This window comes from Populus alba, chromosome 11 (assembly GCF_005239225.2).
Source record: "Populus alba chromosome 11, ASM523922v2, whole genome shotgun sequence".
Taxonomy (NCBI): Eukaryota; Viridiplantae; Streptophyta; class Magnoliopsida; order Malpighiales; family Salicaceae; genus Populus; species Populus alba.
In genome coordinates this window covers 20,436,510-20,453,696 of record NC_133294.1, presented here as the reverse complement: position 1 = coordinate 20,453,696, position 17,187 = coordinate 20,436,510, and the positions used below count along the sequence as shown (strand labels likewise).

The 17,187-nt window shown below is 32.9% G+C and overlaps 2 protein-coding genes across 6 annotated transcripts; both read right to left on the bottom strand.

The window, feature by feature from the left end:
* Positions 1-4,494: 4,494 nt before the first annotated feature.
* On the bottom strand, positions 4,495-6,315 carry LOC118031597 (homeobox-leucine zipper protein ATHB-16). The gene is made up of 3 exons (XM_035036062.2): positions 5,979-6,315; positions 5,407-5,780; positions 4,495-5,309 (listed from the first exon to the last, which is right to left on the bottom strand). Exons 1-3 carry the CDS (start codon positions 6,037-6,039, stop codon positions 4,944-4,946), a joined length of 801 nt encoding a protein of 266 aa, XP_034891953.1. The 5' UTR covers positions 6,040-6,315; the 3' UTR covers positions 4,495-4,943.
* A 3,477-nt stretch (positions 6,316-9,792) lies between these two features.
* On the bottom strand, positions 9,793-15,747 carry LOC118031596 (uncharacterized). Of its 5 annotated transcripts, none has more exons than XR_004684559.2 (16): positions 15,515-15,747; positions 15,030-15,123; positions 14,762-14,940; positions 14,470-14,520; positions 13,891-13,947; positions 13,646-13,766; positions 13,100-13,166; positions 12,945-12,986; positions 12,269-12,374; positions 12,039-12,149; positions 11,322-11,393; positions 11,125-11,226; positions 10,998-11,044; positions 10,823-10,850; positions 10,456-10,595; positions 10,193-10,333 (listed from the first exon to the last, which is right to left on the bottom strand). XR_004684559.2 is itself a non-coding variant. In XM_035036057.2 (15 exons), exons 1-15 carry the CDS (start codon positions 15,530-15,532, stop codon positions 10,028-10,030), a joined length of 1,401 nt encoding a protein of 466 aa, XP_034891948.1. In that variant the 5' UTR covers positions 15,533-15,745; the 3' UTR covers positions 9,793-10,027. The 5 variants fall into 5 exon arrangements, 3 of the variants coding, with proteins under 3 accessions (XP_034891948.1, XP_073268830.1, XP_034891952.1); XR_004684558.2 differs by having other exon boundaries at positions 10,194-10,333; positions 10,438-10,595; XM_035036057.2 differs by lacking the exon at positions 10,456-10,595 and having other exon boundaries at positions 9,793-10,333; positions 15,515-15,745.
* Between the last annotated feature and the right edge of the window lie 1,440 nt (positions 15,748-17,187).

Below are 17,187 nucleotides of genomic sequence, written 5' to 3'. Positions count from 1 at the left end.
CAATGAGTCGTGAGATTAGTTATGGTGCGCGCAAGCTGACCCGGACACCCATGTAAATAAAAAAAAATAATAATAATAATAATAATAATAATAAATTTTTAATTTTTAAATCAATACTTTAAATTCAAAGAATATGATTTATTATGATTTTAATAAATTGAGATCATTTCAATTCGATAAATCTATTAGTTTGCGGCTCTTATCGAACGTATTGAGCTGACAGAAGGCAACAGACCACTTATATATCGTATCAGGATTCGACACATTAAAATTTGGGCTGAATGAAAGTCACCAATATTGAAAGGAAAACGGGCTCGTGAGTCTTGTATGACGCGCCTCACTCGAGCCGTGCAAGGAATGGAGGGTGTAGGAGTTGGTGTATTTTCTAGGGATTCCCGCGCTGACGTCATGGCAATCTACCATCACGATTCCATCAGGGCACAACAGTCAAACATGGGTGTCATTGTGGGTCCCGGTTTCTGGCATGAAAGTGACTTGTCGGAGCTAGTAGGAGTCGCAGCAGCTTTTTAGTCGGTCTCTTTCCTACTCGAAATTTCAAAGAAAAATGGAAAGAGACTCATGTCCTCTCCGGCCCACTTGTTTAACAACTTATTAATTGGCTACCATCCTTGTTTTTGAAATATTTTATTATTATTTTATTTAAATTAATTTATTTGGTATTTTTAAATTGTTCGGTATGCTATATTAAAAATAACTTTAAAAATAAAAAATAAAAAATATTCTGATATAACTTTAAATAAAAACTATTTCAAAAAAAACCCCCTGTCATGTTCATGAATATCTCTCTAAACTCTTTTAAAAAATTTCATGGAAACGATTGATTGATTGTTTACTCATACCTGTTCTTAATCAATTTTCTATTTGCTTAATCATCAACGTCTATCAAAAACATATTTACCATAATATATGCTTTTAGTTCTAGCATCACTGTCAGTGGAAAAAATCTACTTCGATAGGTTAGGGTTGTTCTTTCACTAGAAGAGAATGCTAGTCAGCTGATCAGAAATTAGAGGTGACATTACTAGTCTTTATTGGGTCATAGAGAGGTATGTGTATGTCACTTTAAAACGAGTGGATTTTTTAACTACATTGTTAATCTTTTCATACATTATTCTGTATAAACTATATAAAAAATTTTATATTTTTTTAATTTGATAATTGAAGTCCAATTAATTTTGGTTTATTATAAAATGATGGGATTAAAGGGAAAAAAATTAAAATGAAAAAGACACCAAGCATGGAAGGCATGCCATGTTTTTCGGAAAAGATGCAATTTGATATTTGAACTTTAAAAATTATATAAATTATATAATTTTAGTTCCTCGACATTTTTCTAATTAAATATGGGCATAAAAGTTTATTTATTTTTATTTTTAGTCTATGATTGAGAAATGAGAGAGAGAGGTTGCAAGATTTCAGTGATAAAGAGATAAAAGTATCATTAACACCAATTTAGGCCACCAAAATAGATTATATTTGTGTCAAGTAGTTCCATTTAATAAATGAAGTTCATATTATATGTGTTTTGTGCCTTTAAAGTCCTTGGAAAAACATATACGAGCTCGGGTTCATTTTTAGATTCGGGTTAATTTTGGTTTTCCTGAGGTCATAAATAGGTTTATCATAGCTTTTTAATGTGTTTTTATAAGTATTTTTTATATAAAAAAAAACTCAAGCCTTGATTTTTCAGCTACTATGATGGCTGAAATCTGGGCAAATTAGATGACACGTCATCTATATATTTTTTTTTCAAAATTAAAGGCTCAATCACCTGGCCTTTACTCCTTTTTTTTCCTATTTTTTAAATTAATTTTTATTTTTTATGATTTTTTCGCTAAATCCCTTTCCATTTATATTTAAATTAGTACTCCTATCTTTTATTTTGTTTGAAGAGTTACAATTATTTTATTGCTTATGCATTTGAAGGGTTTTTCTAATTCATTTATATTTTTTTCAATCTTTTGTATTCTATGAACTTTATTTTTAAAAAAAAGAAAAATTATTCTCATATAATATATCCAACATGTGCAGCCTTACATGGTTTTTTTTCTGTTTTATTTTATTCGATCAATTTAATCCGTGTCTCTATTTTTATTGTAGTCTGCTTAAAAAAAATTATTTTAATAAATAAATTAGCAAATAAAACTGCGTAAATATCTAGTATTTATATATTAAATATCTTGATCTATATATGTCTCTTGATTTTCAAGTTTTATTTTTAGACATTATTAATGACTTTTTATTTATTTATTTGCATATATAATTTTTGATTTTTTTTAATTACTTGTATGTATAAACTTTTTTTATTTCAATTTAAATTTTTTAAATTACTTTTCAATTAAAAAATAAAAATATATAACACAGGTCACATAACTACACCATGTATGTTGTTGCTTAAAGCAATGAGAGATAAGTTATTCTTAATAATGAGAGGTCAGATATGTAGGGTTTATTTGAAATTATGATAGTAATTGTGATTTAAAATATTTTTTGTTTAAATATATATTAAAATAATATATATATATATATTTTTATTTTTTTAAAAAATAATTTTAACATCAACATATCAAAAAAATTTAATATATATATATATATATTTATTTTAACCAAAATTTTTTTTTAAAATTTTTAAAAACACGAAGTCTATCGCATTTTCAAATACAGCCTAATGATAAAGCTATGGCTTTTCGAGTGATGATTACTGGAAGCTCCTTTCAAGAATGCGGGCGTAGTCTACAAATTTTGTGGCAGAGCTATAAGTCGTCATCTGGGCCCTGGGGAATGGTACCACTAGATGAGCCCTTGGCACAATCTTGGCACTGAGTGTAGAGTAATAATTAGCTAATCTAAGGGTCAGGATCTACTTTTTACTAACCAGAGGGTTTGATAAGTGATCATTCGGAACTCCCAATACAATTTTTAGTATAGAAATTAAAAAAAAAGGGGGAGGGGGGGAATTAATATAACAATAAAATGTTTCGATAAAATAGTATGTTTTTAAATATTATATTCAGAGATACAATATATAATTGTTACTGTGTTTCTAAATTATAATAAATAATTAATGTCATGGTTATCAACGGTGAAATCAATTAAATCCCAAATATGTCCTTTCAAATAAGCAAACCAGGCATACAGACGAGAGAGAGAGAGAGAGAGAGAGAGAGAGAGAGACGGTGGTGAATTATTGTTTGTTTGAATCACGTTTTCCTGGCTTGTACTTATGGCTGCCCTCCAAGTTTTATCATCACAACCTTCTACAGCTTCTCTCTTCAATCACTTTCCTTGAAGACTTGCTAATTTTCAATTCCAAAGCTTTTCTCTCTCTCTCAAATGGCAGCTTTTCATATTTTCAGCAACAAATCAATCTTTTCTCAACATATTTTCAGCCTTTTCAAAACGCGGAAAGCTTTAAACCACCCATCTTTTCTCTCTCGAGATTCTTTATTTTCAATAACAAATTAATCTTCTTTCTACTTTCGCAGGTAAGAGTAGAGAACTAATTAGCGCCTCATGTTTTGGTTCTGGATGAAGGGATTTTTTTTTTTTTCTCTGTATTTTAAGTTTAAATCTCATTATACATGCCTGTCATTCCCGCGGTGCCTTACATGCTCACTGAGTTTGCAGGATGTTTAGTAAGCCGTGAGATTAGTCGTGGTACGTGCAAGTTGACCCGGACACCCATGTAAATAAAAAAAAAATATAGAACTAATTAATTTCAGCTTTTCTATGTGTTTTAAAAATATTTTAAAAAAATTAAAAATTAAAAATTAAAAATTAATTTTTTTATTAATTTTAAATTAATATATTTTTAGTATTAAATTATTTTAATATGTTAATGTTAAGATTCATTTTTAAAAAAATAAAAAAACATCATTAATATATATTTTAATATAAAATATTATTTAAAAAATAATTATAGATACACTACCAAAACAAGTGAATGCATACCATTTAAACACGTAATAGACTAACGGTAAGGAGAAAAGGTCTTATAGCACCTACAACCAACTTATTCTGTTTTTTTTTTTTTTTTTTTTAAGGTACACAATCAGTAATGATGAAGACTCGTTTCCTTCGAAATTTTTTTTCATGACTTGTCGTGATTTTCAAAGTCGAATAATTTTTTTTATCACGCTTGTGAATAATAAAATTGAGTAAATGTTGCGTTTTTAATGCGTTTCACTGTATGCTTTTACTTTTATTTTCAAGATCTTTTATGCAATATGAAACTTAAGTTTTCAGCCACAAAAGCAGCTTATAAACAGTCAAAACCTATAATATCCTAAAGATAGGATAACTTGATTGTTTGGAATTGAGTATTTTTGGGAGTGCAGTAATTTTTATTTTTGTATTCATTTTAAAATTTTGTTTTTATTTAAAATATAATTATTTTAATAAAAAATATCTTTAAAAAATACCGCACACCATATCGCAATAAGAGGGCCTTCAATTTTAAGAGCAAATACCAACGACAGAAATCATGTCTAGATAAAAAGCTTCATAGATGTCTAACTCTGTGATGCTGCTAAACTTCCCAACTGACCCGCTAGCCAGTCTTGTAATAAAAAAAGATGGTAAATGCAAGAGCGAATGACGCAACAACGGTTGATGGCAGATCTTCTGCACCCAATTATTGTGTGGGGGCATGCAGCATGTAACAGCTAAATCAAGAGTTTACTTATTAGCGATTTAAATTGCTTTGGCTGATTCTGACAGATGAAGACCTGGCAACTTCAATAGCATTGGTTGCTGTGATATGTTTTTTCACACCAAATCCACCGGTAGAACTTTACTGTTCCCGCCAAGATTGCGGGTGTTTAACTTGTGCTTTTTCGCATTAAGAGAACATAAAGTGAAGTCCTGGAAAACAACGAGAATTTGCAAAAGCAGACTTGAACCTTTTCAAAACTACACCAGCTTTAGTGCTCGGGAAAATAGCAATGAAGAGTGGGGGCTTGATCAACTGAAAAGAAATTGCATGATTCCTCGGTGCTAAACAAACTCTGCTCTTCCGGTTTCATAAGGTGGGGTTGATATACTTGATATATATTCCCCAGAATAACTCTTGAATCAGATAGCTGAAACAAGTTCATCAGTTCATGATGCGAAGAGGAAATATTGCTGTGGTCTCTGGTGATTGCACTTGGATTGTTGTTCTCACTGAAATCATGGTTCTTACTGTGCACTGAGGCGTTGTTGTCTGACTCTGAAACGCGGTGCTCTTCTTTAACAGAGTGGCTGCTATCAACGTTTTCTTCGCTCAGCTTTGCTTTCAATTCTTTTACCTGAATTTCAAGCAACAAAGAACGTAAACTAGTAACTAAATTATCCAGTAAATAAAAACCAACCAGCTCAGCTTATTAGCAAATCTAGAGGCAATACCTCTTGTGCCAAGACTTCATTCTTCTGTTCAAGATTACTGTAATCAAGCTTTAAAGCTTCATAATTGGCCTTAAGAGTGCCATAATCTCTCTCCAATTGCTTGGTCTTCCAACGGGCACGACGGTTTTGGAACCAAATAGCAATTTGTCGTGGCTGCAGGCCTAATTCTCCAGCTAGTTTCAGCTTTCTCTCTGGCTCAAGCTTGTTTTCTACCTCAAAATTCTTCTCCAGGGCCTTTACTTGATGCAAGTTCAACCTTCGTTTCTTCTCACCTACATGGCTGGCTGCTTCAGAGTAGTCTTCTTCTTCAAGACTATCCAGCATTGATTGAAAATCTCTACTGTAGCCTTGATTGGTCTTTTGAGTCCTCTCTTCTGAATTATCGAGGTCACTAACAGCAGATGTTAGTGATATTAACAGGACAAAGAAAAAAAAAAAAAAACTCAAAAGTTGTACAGAACCAAGGCATCATTTGGTAGCCCATAGAGCGAAAACCATTAAAAACAAACTTGAACATGTGGGCAAGCGTGAATAAACACAGGTAAATTGACTCAACGTGGAGTTTTGTTTACCTTTTGAAGAAGAAATGGAGATGAAAGCAGCCAGGGGATCTGAGGAATCGAACCGCTTCATAGCTGAAAGCAAGAAAGAGACAGAGCAGGTAATTAGCTTACGGTGAAGGGGCGCCCCTCCTCGAATCTCTCTAGTTTTGCTCAATCTCCGAGCTCTCAATTAAAGGAATAAGATGGAAAGGAGAACTCCGTAGCCTAACCGAAGAAAATAGAAGCTTTTGATCAAGTAGACAGAACTGTGGAAAGAAGCATAGTAATCAAAAGCATATCTCTAGCTAATCATTGTCTAATCATGTTAAAGAAAAGGAGATGTAACTCCGAGAGGCAGTGAACCTGCTTCGCCTCTCACGCTGTTATATACAGTTTATCTTGACATGTGAATGTGATTTGAAATTGACTCGAAATCATGTTTTTTTTTTTTTTTCCTCCTAATCTTTATTTATGTTTTTCTAGTGCTGTCACATCCCTGTAATTGCTGCAAATTATACGATAAAGTAGTGGTATTATTTATGTAATCATATAAATAAATTTGCAGCTAATATGGACTCTAAAAATAGGTTTAGTCGTCATCACCACCTCTGTCCCCTTGACTTCATTTCTTAATTAACACATCACTACGCAAAAATCTCCACGCCATGTGCCAGTAATTTTGTTTTCGGTGTTTTTCAGTAATTATTATGAGAAAAAGAAAGATAAACACATTAAAAAGTAAACACAGCAAATCTCTCACTGTCAAAAGAATAGAACTACTAGCAACAATCTAATCTGTTGCAAATAAAACTAAGATCCATTGCTCAAAAAACATTAACAGTGAAATCACCAATAAAAAACATCATATACAAATTTATGGTTGCTGGTTATATGAATTTTGTATTTTTTAAAAAATTAATTTATCAGTTTTTTATTGATTTGTTAATTTTTTTATTAATTATTCATGGATATTTTAAAAGCATTAGAACATGTATAAACAACATACATTAATATTTAAAAGTACCTTAAAATTTAAAATCCAAAATACAATTTAAAACTAAGTTAAACTTATATTCGTGCAAATAAATCACGATACAACAAAAAGATATAATCCTGGTTCTTGTGATGGAACAAACTAGAATATTTTGGATAGACATAAGATGAAATTTGATATAGTGATCAAGATTTATGTTAATATATTGGTGGAGATGTGTGAATGCCATTATCTGTGGAGCCAGATATTGCGATATCAGAGAGGCAATATGTGGTGGATTCTATAGAGCAACAGGTGTGCTCTAACTCATATTTGATGTTCCACCATGGTATCCAAAATTGTTTCTAAGAATATTATTTTATGAAAGTCATCTCCCATTTTAGCTTGAAAATATGATATCTTTTTTCTTCTTCTTTGATCTCCTCCTAGAATGCTTGATAAGATAAACTAGGATATGATAACTCCACCAAATAGGAATAACTATTATAGTTTGCCAAAATATTATCGCAATTGTTAAAGTTTATGCCAAAATATGTTGAAAATGAAAACCATAGTTTTGAATCCCGGATCAATTTGGTGGGTAGACCCAGCCAATCCGGAACTATAACCGGGTCGAGTTGAAGAAAAAATAAGAAGAAAAAACCTGGTGTGACCTAGTGACCCGGCAAAACTCGGTTGCAATCTGTTGACTTTTGTTTTTTTTTTTTTTACTAAAATGACATCATTTTAATTTTTTTTATTCAAGCAATCTGGTAACTCAATCAAAATTTAAAACTCAGATCTTGAACTGGGTCAAAATTTAAAAACTATGATAGAAATAATATAACTTGAATATTTTATTAAGGCATGTTCAATCAAGCCTAGCTCTATAAAGCATAAACGTGAGATCATCAATGACTCAAACTAACTTTTTGAGAAATTTTAATTATAATTACTAGATTTGATGATCTTGATGGAACTTCAGCTATTACAATCAAATCTATCAATTGTCATAAGCAACGTCAAACTAGAGGTTCAATTCTTTAACGAGATGGTGAAGAGAGTGGAATTTCTTGATAATACTGTAATATTAATATTCTTCTTCTTACATCGGGTAGCTGCTAGAATCTTTAGTTGAAACCAAACCAAACATAGCTCATTTCCCCATGGTACATAAATCACTCGTATGTTCATAACTAGTTTTTCTTCTCTCTTTTTATTCTTTCTATGGCTGTTCATAATTTATAAGTGGTTCCGGCTTATGATAATGCTGAAATGATCATTATTTGATCACAGAAACATGTCCTGTGATCCTAGGGCCGAGCAATAATACTCCATTAGAGGTGATATCACGGCAGCATATATAACAGGAATCACTGGGTATGCTGCAGTGGAAGAGCAATAGGGCCACACTGCAGGAATGGAAACCTTTAAGCGTGAATGAATTAAAAGGTGCTAATGTCCCTATCATTTAGCATCATCATAGGTACATTGACATTGTTGATACAGGTTTGTTTAACTTTGATGGCAAAAAAGCACGCATTCTTCTGCAGTAGTTTCAAATTTAGAAACTTGCAGCCCAACTTCTAGTCCAGTTTTGTCACCTTCTCCAGCCCCAAACCAGCCCGATACCCAATCACAACTCTCAGTGGAATCTTTAACAAACCCAGCATCACAATATAACTCCCAGCCCTCCAGCCCAAGTAATATCTACCAGTTCTAGCCTATTATCCAACCAGTCCACTCCAATTCTCCGAGCTTCAAAAACTCTCACCGGGAGATTTTGCTCTCTTGTAGCTAACACTGAAGGTTTACAATTGTTTGTTGATTTTTTCTAAGTACGATATTGATTCTGGTAAACCTTTACAACCACCACAAAATCTAGACAAGACACACCCCATGGTTTCGATCAGACCTCGACCTAACAAACCACATTTAAATCCACAGCCATGGTTGCCATGCCATGCACAGCGAAACCTATAGAGCTCGCTATTATACAGAAGCCAAGAAGTCTCCTCAGTGGCGAGCAGCCGTGTGTGAAGAGATTGGAGAGGGTTACAACGCAACGGTACCAAGTCCTTGTTACTGGTAATGATTCTCCATCTTTCACTGCTTTATTGCATTCTTTGGGTTCTAAGTTCAGTGTACGTGATCTTAGTATATTACACTGTTTCTTGGGTATTATTTTTAAATTACGATCATTCTATTAATTATTTTATGGATAATTATTTATTATTCTTATACAACGAGAGTTTGAAAATGGAATATTTCCTCGAATTTTTTCGTGCTGAAGATTGGTTGGAAGTCACTGTTCAAAAGGTTGGTACGACTGATGGCTAATTGATGCCAGCTTCCAATACAAGATTGAGCAGTTAGTCATACAGGAAAAAATGCATCTATCTATGCCAAAATATAATTGACCCGACAACGTTTATCTCGGATTGCCTGTCTTTCATTGTATAAGCTTTTCGATGCCATAAAACAAGACCAACGACGATTCCTGAACTATTCACTAACCAAAACAGCTCTGCTGTTACTCCCTCCATTTAACTCTTCTTGCCCCTTTCGTAGAAGCCTCTCCTGGCATGATTGCATTGATACTGCCTCCCAGACTCCTCAGATTCACATCCACGCTTCATTATATCCTTCATCACAATTATATCTGTTTAACAAGGAAAACAATAAAAGCAAGCTATGTCTCTGACGTTTGAGCTATCAGATTCTTTTTCCAAAGCAAATTCCGCAAACAGCTGATAACTCAGGATCAATCTACTGATTACAGCTTCCTCAAATTCACACAGCAAAACAATCTCAATTTCATGAAATTAAATCTGTGACAAATGGTAAAAGACAGATCTGCAAATCCATCCCTATCAAACTGTATAAGCATATTTAAAAGAAATAAAATGAAAACAAAATGTGTTGCAAATTTGCGATGTGCATAAAAATCAACCGATTGACAAAACATAAATGGCAAAATGAACAAATCTCCTAAACGATCCGGTGTATGAGATACAAAAATTCACATTGCCATGTGTTTTTACCTATAAATTAAAGTTTATAATGTTGATCTCTCATTAGGAAACAAAATTTTCCAAGTCCTGCATCAAAGTTCTTGCTTCGTGTTATTCTTATTGCTAAATGCTACCTCATCAAAATACTTGGTTGATGTATACTTATCATCAAAGTTCTTGCCGCTGTACTTATTGTCAAATGCTACCTCATCAAATTTATTGATTGGTGTATACTTGTCATCAAATGCTGTCTCATTGTCATCAAATTTCTTGGTTGGTGCATCCTTTTCTAGTTCTGAATCATGGGAGAACAAGAATGGAGCACAGCAGGACGATATTTTGATTCCAGCGACCTCCATGGCATTGCAGACCCATTCAGGGACATCACCTTTAGGAAACTACAAGACAACAACCATAGAGGGAGTAAAGATCATACGGTAATAAATTTCATGCTGCGTCTTCAATCACTTTCCTCATGTTACATAAGATACAAACTTATGACCTGCCTCCACTACTTTACCGGCAGAACCAGAGCCCAAAATGGTAGCTTTGACACTTGCATATGTAAGAAACTTGCATGGCGTGTCAAGCAGTAGATGATATCAAGTGAAAAAGGAAACAAATAATTGGGCACCCCAATAATGGCTTTTGCGCATTTGCCTTTGCCAAAAATAAGAAACCAAAGTAAAATAGTGACAAAAACAGAAACCAGCTTAACTCGACCAGAAATTGTCAAAAGCAAAAATCACGTATCCAATATTTATGGATTTTATATGAATCAAATTCACCATTGACACCATAGAGAGAACCTTTGATCATTAATGTGCAGCTAAAAGTTATCAACTAATCCCTCTCACTCTTTTCTAGAACATTCACACAGCATTTACCATTTTCTGCAGGAATCCACGGACAAAACTGCAAAGAGAGAAGGCAGAGCATAAAAAATCAGTTTGTATCAAACATATAGAATAGAAGGTCAAATCCATAGCATGAAGTGCTTCCGCAAATTAAATAATGAAATGATAATTTTTAAAGCACTCTGTTGGCACAGGGCACACATACTCTGGAAATCTTTCTTCAATGATTGAAGAGTGTAGATCTCTGCTAAGCTGCAATTTTAAAGAAATCTTGCTATCAATTACAAGATAGAGCAAAACTCAAAGAAAGAAGCTATTATTTTTGTTTGCACCTGCAACATGTAATGCAAATTGTGATATGATAGAAGCTGCGATCCCATAGCATCTTTTGTAACAAGACAATGGATGTATGCCCTTGTATAATTCTTACAAACCTGCAGGGGAAGACAGAGATCAATGAAGATTATACTGTAACAGCAATTTATTAAACTAGCAGCTCAAGACAATGAGTGTTCCATGACTCGAATACCATGCAAGAACATGTTGGATCAATGGGACGAGTATCCTCGGCCATTGCTTTGTGTTTAAGTTTTAGCACTCCCTGCATGAAGTACTTTGAAGTCAGAAGCTTCAATAAAATGGGATTAATTTTAAATTTATAAGATCCAACATTTACTGCAAAAGCTTCATTAAAGTAAGTCCATAGTAAATGCTCATTTAAAGTTCATAATGTGGTAACACAAAGTCATTTCCCTAGTCAAACAAATTTTGCATAAAAAGCTGCAAGATACATATTACTCCAAAGCATGAAGAGTACACGGATGCAATTTACATTTGTTTCAAAAAACTAGGCTGAACAAAATCCACCACAATGGTCTAACCAAAACAAGAGAATTTGGAAGAATCTAGATGATCAAAACGCTCAAACAAATTTCATGTGGTGCAGCTACAAGCATGCATGGATAGATGAAGAAAGGGCAAAGATTAACACTACTCAAATGCTGCTTAAACCCAATAATCCAGAATCACCTGTATATAACTGAAAGACAGGAAAATCTAGTTCCAAAAGAAAATAGAAAAAACTATTTGGTTGAAGCAAGAAACCATAACAAAACAAGTCTATAAAAATATATGGTTTAAAGTACATGAAAGCAGCAACAACTTGAACAATATGAAGATTTAGTCTCCAAAGTTTTTTTGAAGTTCACTTCACATATTTTAAGAAGATAAAACAAGAAAACATCACCTCTGGTATGAGAGCTGTGCCAAAACGAGCAGTGCGAGTGGGATAAACACAGTCATACAAGTCAGCACCTAAAGCACTGCAAACTACAATGTCCAGTGGATAACCAACACCCTGAAATATAATGCAGGTAAGTATTAATGATAGACAAACTAGAAAAGCAAAGCAGCTAACAATTCATTGACCAACCAAGTTTAAATAATGTAAGATAAAATGAAAAAAGTTGGTTTTACCATCACATATCGTGGTTTATCTTCAGGCAACAAAGCAGTGCACTGAGCAACAACTCGCCAAAATGAATCTTTATCCTCACCGCCTGCAAGACCACCAATAGCATAGCTGTCACAGAAGTAAACTCAGTCAAAAAGGTTGTTTGATCACTATACAATAATATCAGAACATAAATTGAAGTTAAATAAAAACGAGAAAAGGAAAGTTCATCTACAAGTGACAACATAATGATAAGCATGAAGTAACAGGAGGCCTGAAACTGAACAAACAATATCTTGCTCTATCTCACAGAAATTTAGGCTTAGAAGAGCATATCTTTTTATTCTATGATTAGAGAATTAGATGAATTTGACAATGGCAAGCAACCACATTTAAGAACCTAAGAGCTGAGTCTGTAAAATGGTGCTACTTAATGTAGTAAGTAATAACGGATAAAACTTGACATTTAAAGCTATGTGGCAGTACGTTAGAAAACAACATTTCATCTAATTGCCTAGCTTTATCTTTTCTGCAATCACTTGAACTTTGTTGCCATGTGCTATAAAACAATGATCAAGCTTGTGGGCTGTGGCAATAGAAAGGAAGACCCAGAATGGATGGAGATATTAAATCAGTAAATTCTGTCTGCATAATCTTTAATCGCAGAATAAATTCCTACAAAAGAATAAAAGAACATACCCAGGTAAATTCCGCTCCACCAAGCCTCTAACACATATATCCCTGATTATTTGGTTAGACAGACAATTAGTAAGTGATACCAGCAACAACAAAAAAATTAAATATGCATCAAGCAATAAGGTAATACAAGAAGAGTGCAGTTTAAGTAAATTCACCTTAGTACAGGATCTAAACCACCTTGAACAATACCAAATAAATTTTGCTCATTTGGCTTCTTGTGAGCTGTTTGGAGAAACCAATGCAGAACAGAAAATCAATCAAAACCATTAATAGTGAGATAGAAAAGAGAAGGGGTGGTCGATGGAGATCATCTGGAAGTTACAATTGGAAGACCAAGCATACAGGAAAACAGGAAGCTGATCTGTTGGCCTAAGGGCTTTAATAAAATTGTAAGGGGGGAGGATAGGGCTGTTCAAGTCTCATTTTCACTTTTACCAATCAAAGGACCTGGTACTATAATCTAATAAATTCAAGATTGTTAAACTAACCCTTCAAAAAGAACATCTTTGACTGGTTAAACTAACCTGGAAGTTAAAATAAGGCTGACTCTCTTCCAACAAAATAACCATAGGTTGGTCATACTTGTATTGCAGAGAATGTTTGGTTTAAGCTTGAGTTAATGAGATGCCAAATTAGACATATGGTTCATTTTAGTTTGCATCCAAATTTCTTTAGTGGCATTTAGCATTAAATGAAATTACCTGCTATACATCTGTCTATCCATCGAAGAGTGCGATACATGGCCTCCTCAATCCGTGGACCAGTAATGGTGGTTTTTACTACATCGTCAAGAGCCATAATAATATCTGCTCCAATTCTATTCTACCAAAAAAAAAAAAAAAGAGTAAAAGAAGCATAAGATGGAGTATTGAAAAACTTAGAAATGGATTGAATGATATTAAACAAAAGGGAACATGAGGAAAAATATAAAAAGAAGAGTTCTTACTTGTATTTGAATTGATTCCTCAGGTGTTAGAAGCATAGGCTTTCCATCAACTGGTGACTGAACTAAGAAAATGAAGCCTTGGTTAAACAACACCAAAACAGCAGTGTACTCCAGTTATTGTGTAGAATAAGAGCAACAATAAGAAAAAATGGAAGATTAAAAAAGAAAACATAACTGTTTATCAAATTGATTATGCATGCACATTTATAAATTGAACATGAGTGGGTAAAACAAGACGGGACAGACATGAGAACAGGGAGGAGTATTGGATGCAGAAGATCAACTCTCGATGTGTCCCAAGAGTGTGTTTCGTATTTTAGAAATTATCATACCAAACATTTGACCACGTAATCTAACAATTCTTATATAAAATGGCACGGTCACATTTGTAGGTTTAAACTATAAATTTAATCAATCAAGCGTATTATCTGCAGAGAGGGAAAGTCATTGAGTTCGATCCTTAAACACAAGCAGTGGTGAGTGAATATCATTACCAGTATTTCATCAAGCAAATCTTCATAGTTAAGAACAAACCAGATTAACCAAATTTCACTTTTTTATCAAAGAACAAGTTCAAACCTGAAACGTAACACCCTTTTCTGTGATATCTGCTAAATGCAATAAGGATACCTGAAAATTCATACATGTTAGTTAACCCATAAAACTGTTGCACCAAACCAACTGGGAAAGAAGCGAGCACCAAAAAGCTACAACTCAATAACATGAAACAGATACACTTTGATTCAAACTCTGTGGTAAATATTTTCAGATGCAAGAATCCTAAGCTCATGTATGGTCTACGGTATGGCAGATACCACAACAAAAAAATCATAGTGTCCACTCAACATGATCTTATAATCAATAAACAAACCATTTGGAAGCCACCGGAGTCTGTAAGCATAGCTCTAGGCCAGTTCATAAATTTATGAAGACCCCCTAATTCATCAATAAGCTCGGACGTAGGACGAAGCGCCAAATGGTATGTATTTCCCAGAATTATTTGACAGCCAATATCTTCAAGCTGGTTAGTGGTCAAACCTTTAATTGTCCCTGCAACCAGGTAGATCACCACTGTGTTCTAAATGCCATGAAATTTAAAACACGATCAGAACATTAAGGATAGATAAAGGAAGTCTAACCTTGTGTGCCCACAGGCATAAACAGAGGAGTCTGGCATACAAAGTGAGGAAGCGTCAGACGAGCAGCGCGAGCACGATTAAACCTCCCAAGAACCTAAAAGAGGGGTAGAGAGAGACAGTGATACAAAATAAACATCAAATCTAGCATTTAAATCCCACCCTGAGAGTAAAATAATAAACATTTTATTCTAACTTGATATCCAAAAAAGGAAAGGAAAAAAGGCACGTGAAATATGCAGAGAAAAAAACAAAAATCTTTCCAGGTTAAACATTCTCTCTTTAAAACTGGTTTTCATTCTTGATCAATTTTTAAGTCAAGTAAAAAAGCATGATGTACCCTTCTATATATTAAAAACAACAGATAAGTACTGGGGAGACTCGTTCCTTCAAGCTTGGGAGAACACTAGTTCATTCACATTGTGATGGCGTGTGATGAATAAGAATAAATTAAAGGAAAAGGCGGCACATGAAAATTAGGGTCAAACCTCGAAACGAAGCGCCATTGAAAGATTGTTCGTCTGCAGGTTTCACAGGGGGAGAGTGCGAAAACAATGATTGAAAGAAGCAGCGGCAGCTTGATGGAGGAGGAGAGGAAGTGAAAGTGTGGTGTATGAATGTTGTGCCCCAAAGAGCAAAACCCTCCTCTGCCTCGGCGGCTGTGCCCGTAAGCTGTCTTTCTTTTGTTATATTTCTGTTATGTTTCGTCTCCGATAGTACTGTTTGTATTCAACCATCATTTTTTATTTTTGAAAAACAAATTATTAATTTTGAAACAGTTATTTTTTATATATTTTTAATTATTTTAATGTGTGAAGACAAAAAATAAAATTTAAAAATAAAATAATATTATTATAATATATTTTAAAATAAAAAACAATTTTAAACACGTTTCTTAACAGCCACAGAATATGAGACTAGTGGGTCAAAAACATTTTAGGTGAAGAAAATGTTGTGACCTAGAAAAGGATGGACCCAGGTTTAGCCCATCGAATTCGGATGTCTTGCAGGCTGGGGTCTTGGAAATGTTTTTGAATTAGGCCCAACCTATTGCTAAAAAGCCATGCTAAGAGAACCCAATATCTTCCCCTCGGATGGCTTTCTCGTTCTGTATTTTGATCATAGGATCATTCAAATTTGAGAAAGACATTCCCCTCTAATGCTTTAGTAGTGTGCACTAGTTTTTTGACCCGTGATAAATAATAAGTTAGATTTTTTTTTTAATATTATAAAAATTATAAAAAAATTAGGAAGCAAAAATATTCATGTTAGTCAAAATATTTTTAAAATACTTAATCAGTGACATATTGAACAAAAATATTTTTTAAAAAAATTAATGAGATGTTGACCTATTAAATTGGCCTGAAAATTTATGGAACTCATGTTGAAACTAATTATAAATTTCAATTATGATAAATTGTATATTGAAGACAGAATATGAATAAAAATATTTTAAAAATAAAATAAAAAATAATTTTATTAAACCTATATAACACAACGGCGCGAACTAGGAAATTTTTTTCTAAAGACAAGAAGAAAAAATATCAAGGTGATACTAGGATAATATTTCAAAATAACATGAAATAAAGCAAAAGACAAGTTCAGTTAATTTAATAGTGCGCACACATGCGTGTATATGTAAAGCAACCCTAATTTAATAGCATGAAAAAAAAAAACCCAAGTGAATATCCTGGAATTGAATTAGTATTTTAAAATTAAAATGCATGAAATCTCATATTTAAGTTTAATTGAGAAAATTAATTCCTAGTTTAAATATTAAAAGACAAAATTATAAAAAAATATTGCAACCCATGAAATCTTATATTCAGGTCTAATAAAAAAGGTCAATCACATACTAATTTAACATTGAAAGTTAAAATAAAAAAAATTAAAATTTGTTAAAGTAAAAAAATAACAATTAAAAGAACAAGAATTGAACTTGAAAAATAAAAAAATAAAGGAGGATGAAATTGTAAAAATAAATTAATTTTATAAATTATATATAAAAAATAATTAAAAGAATAAGAATTAAATTTAAAAAATAAAAAAATAATAATTTTTTTTAAAATTTAAAAATTGCAATTAAGAGATGATGAACTAAATTTAAATTTAAGAAATATATAGTGGATGCCAAATATCACCCAAGTCCAGGTAAAATAGG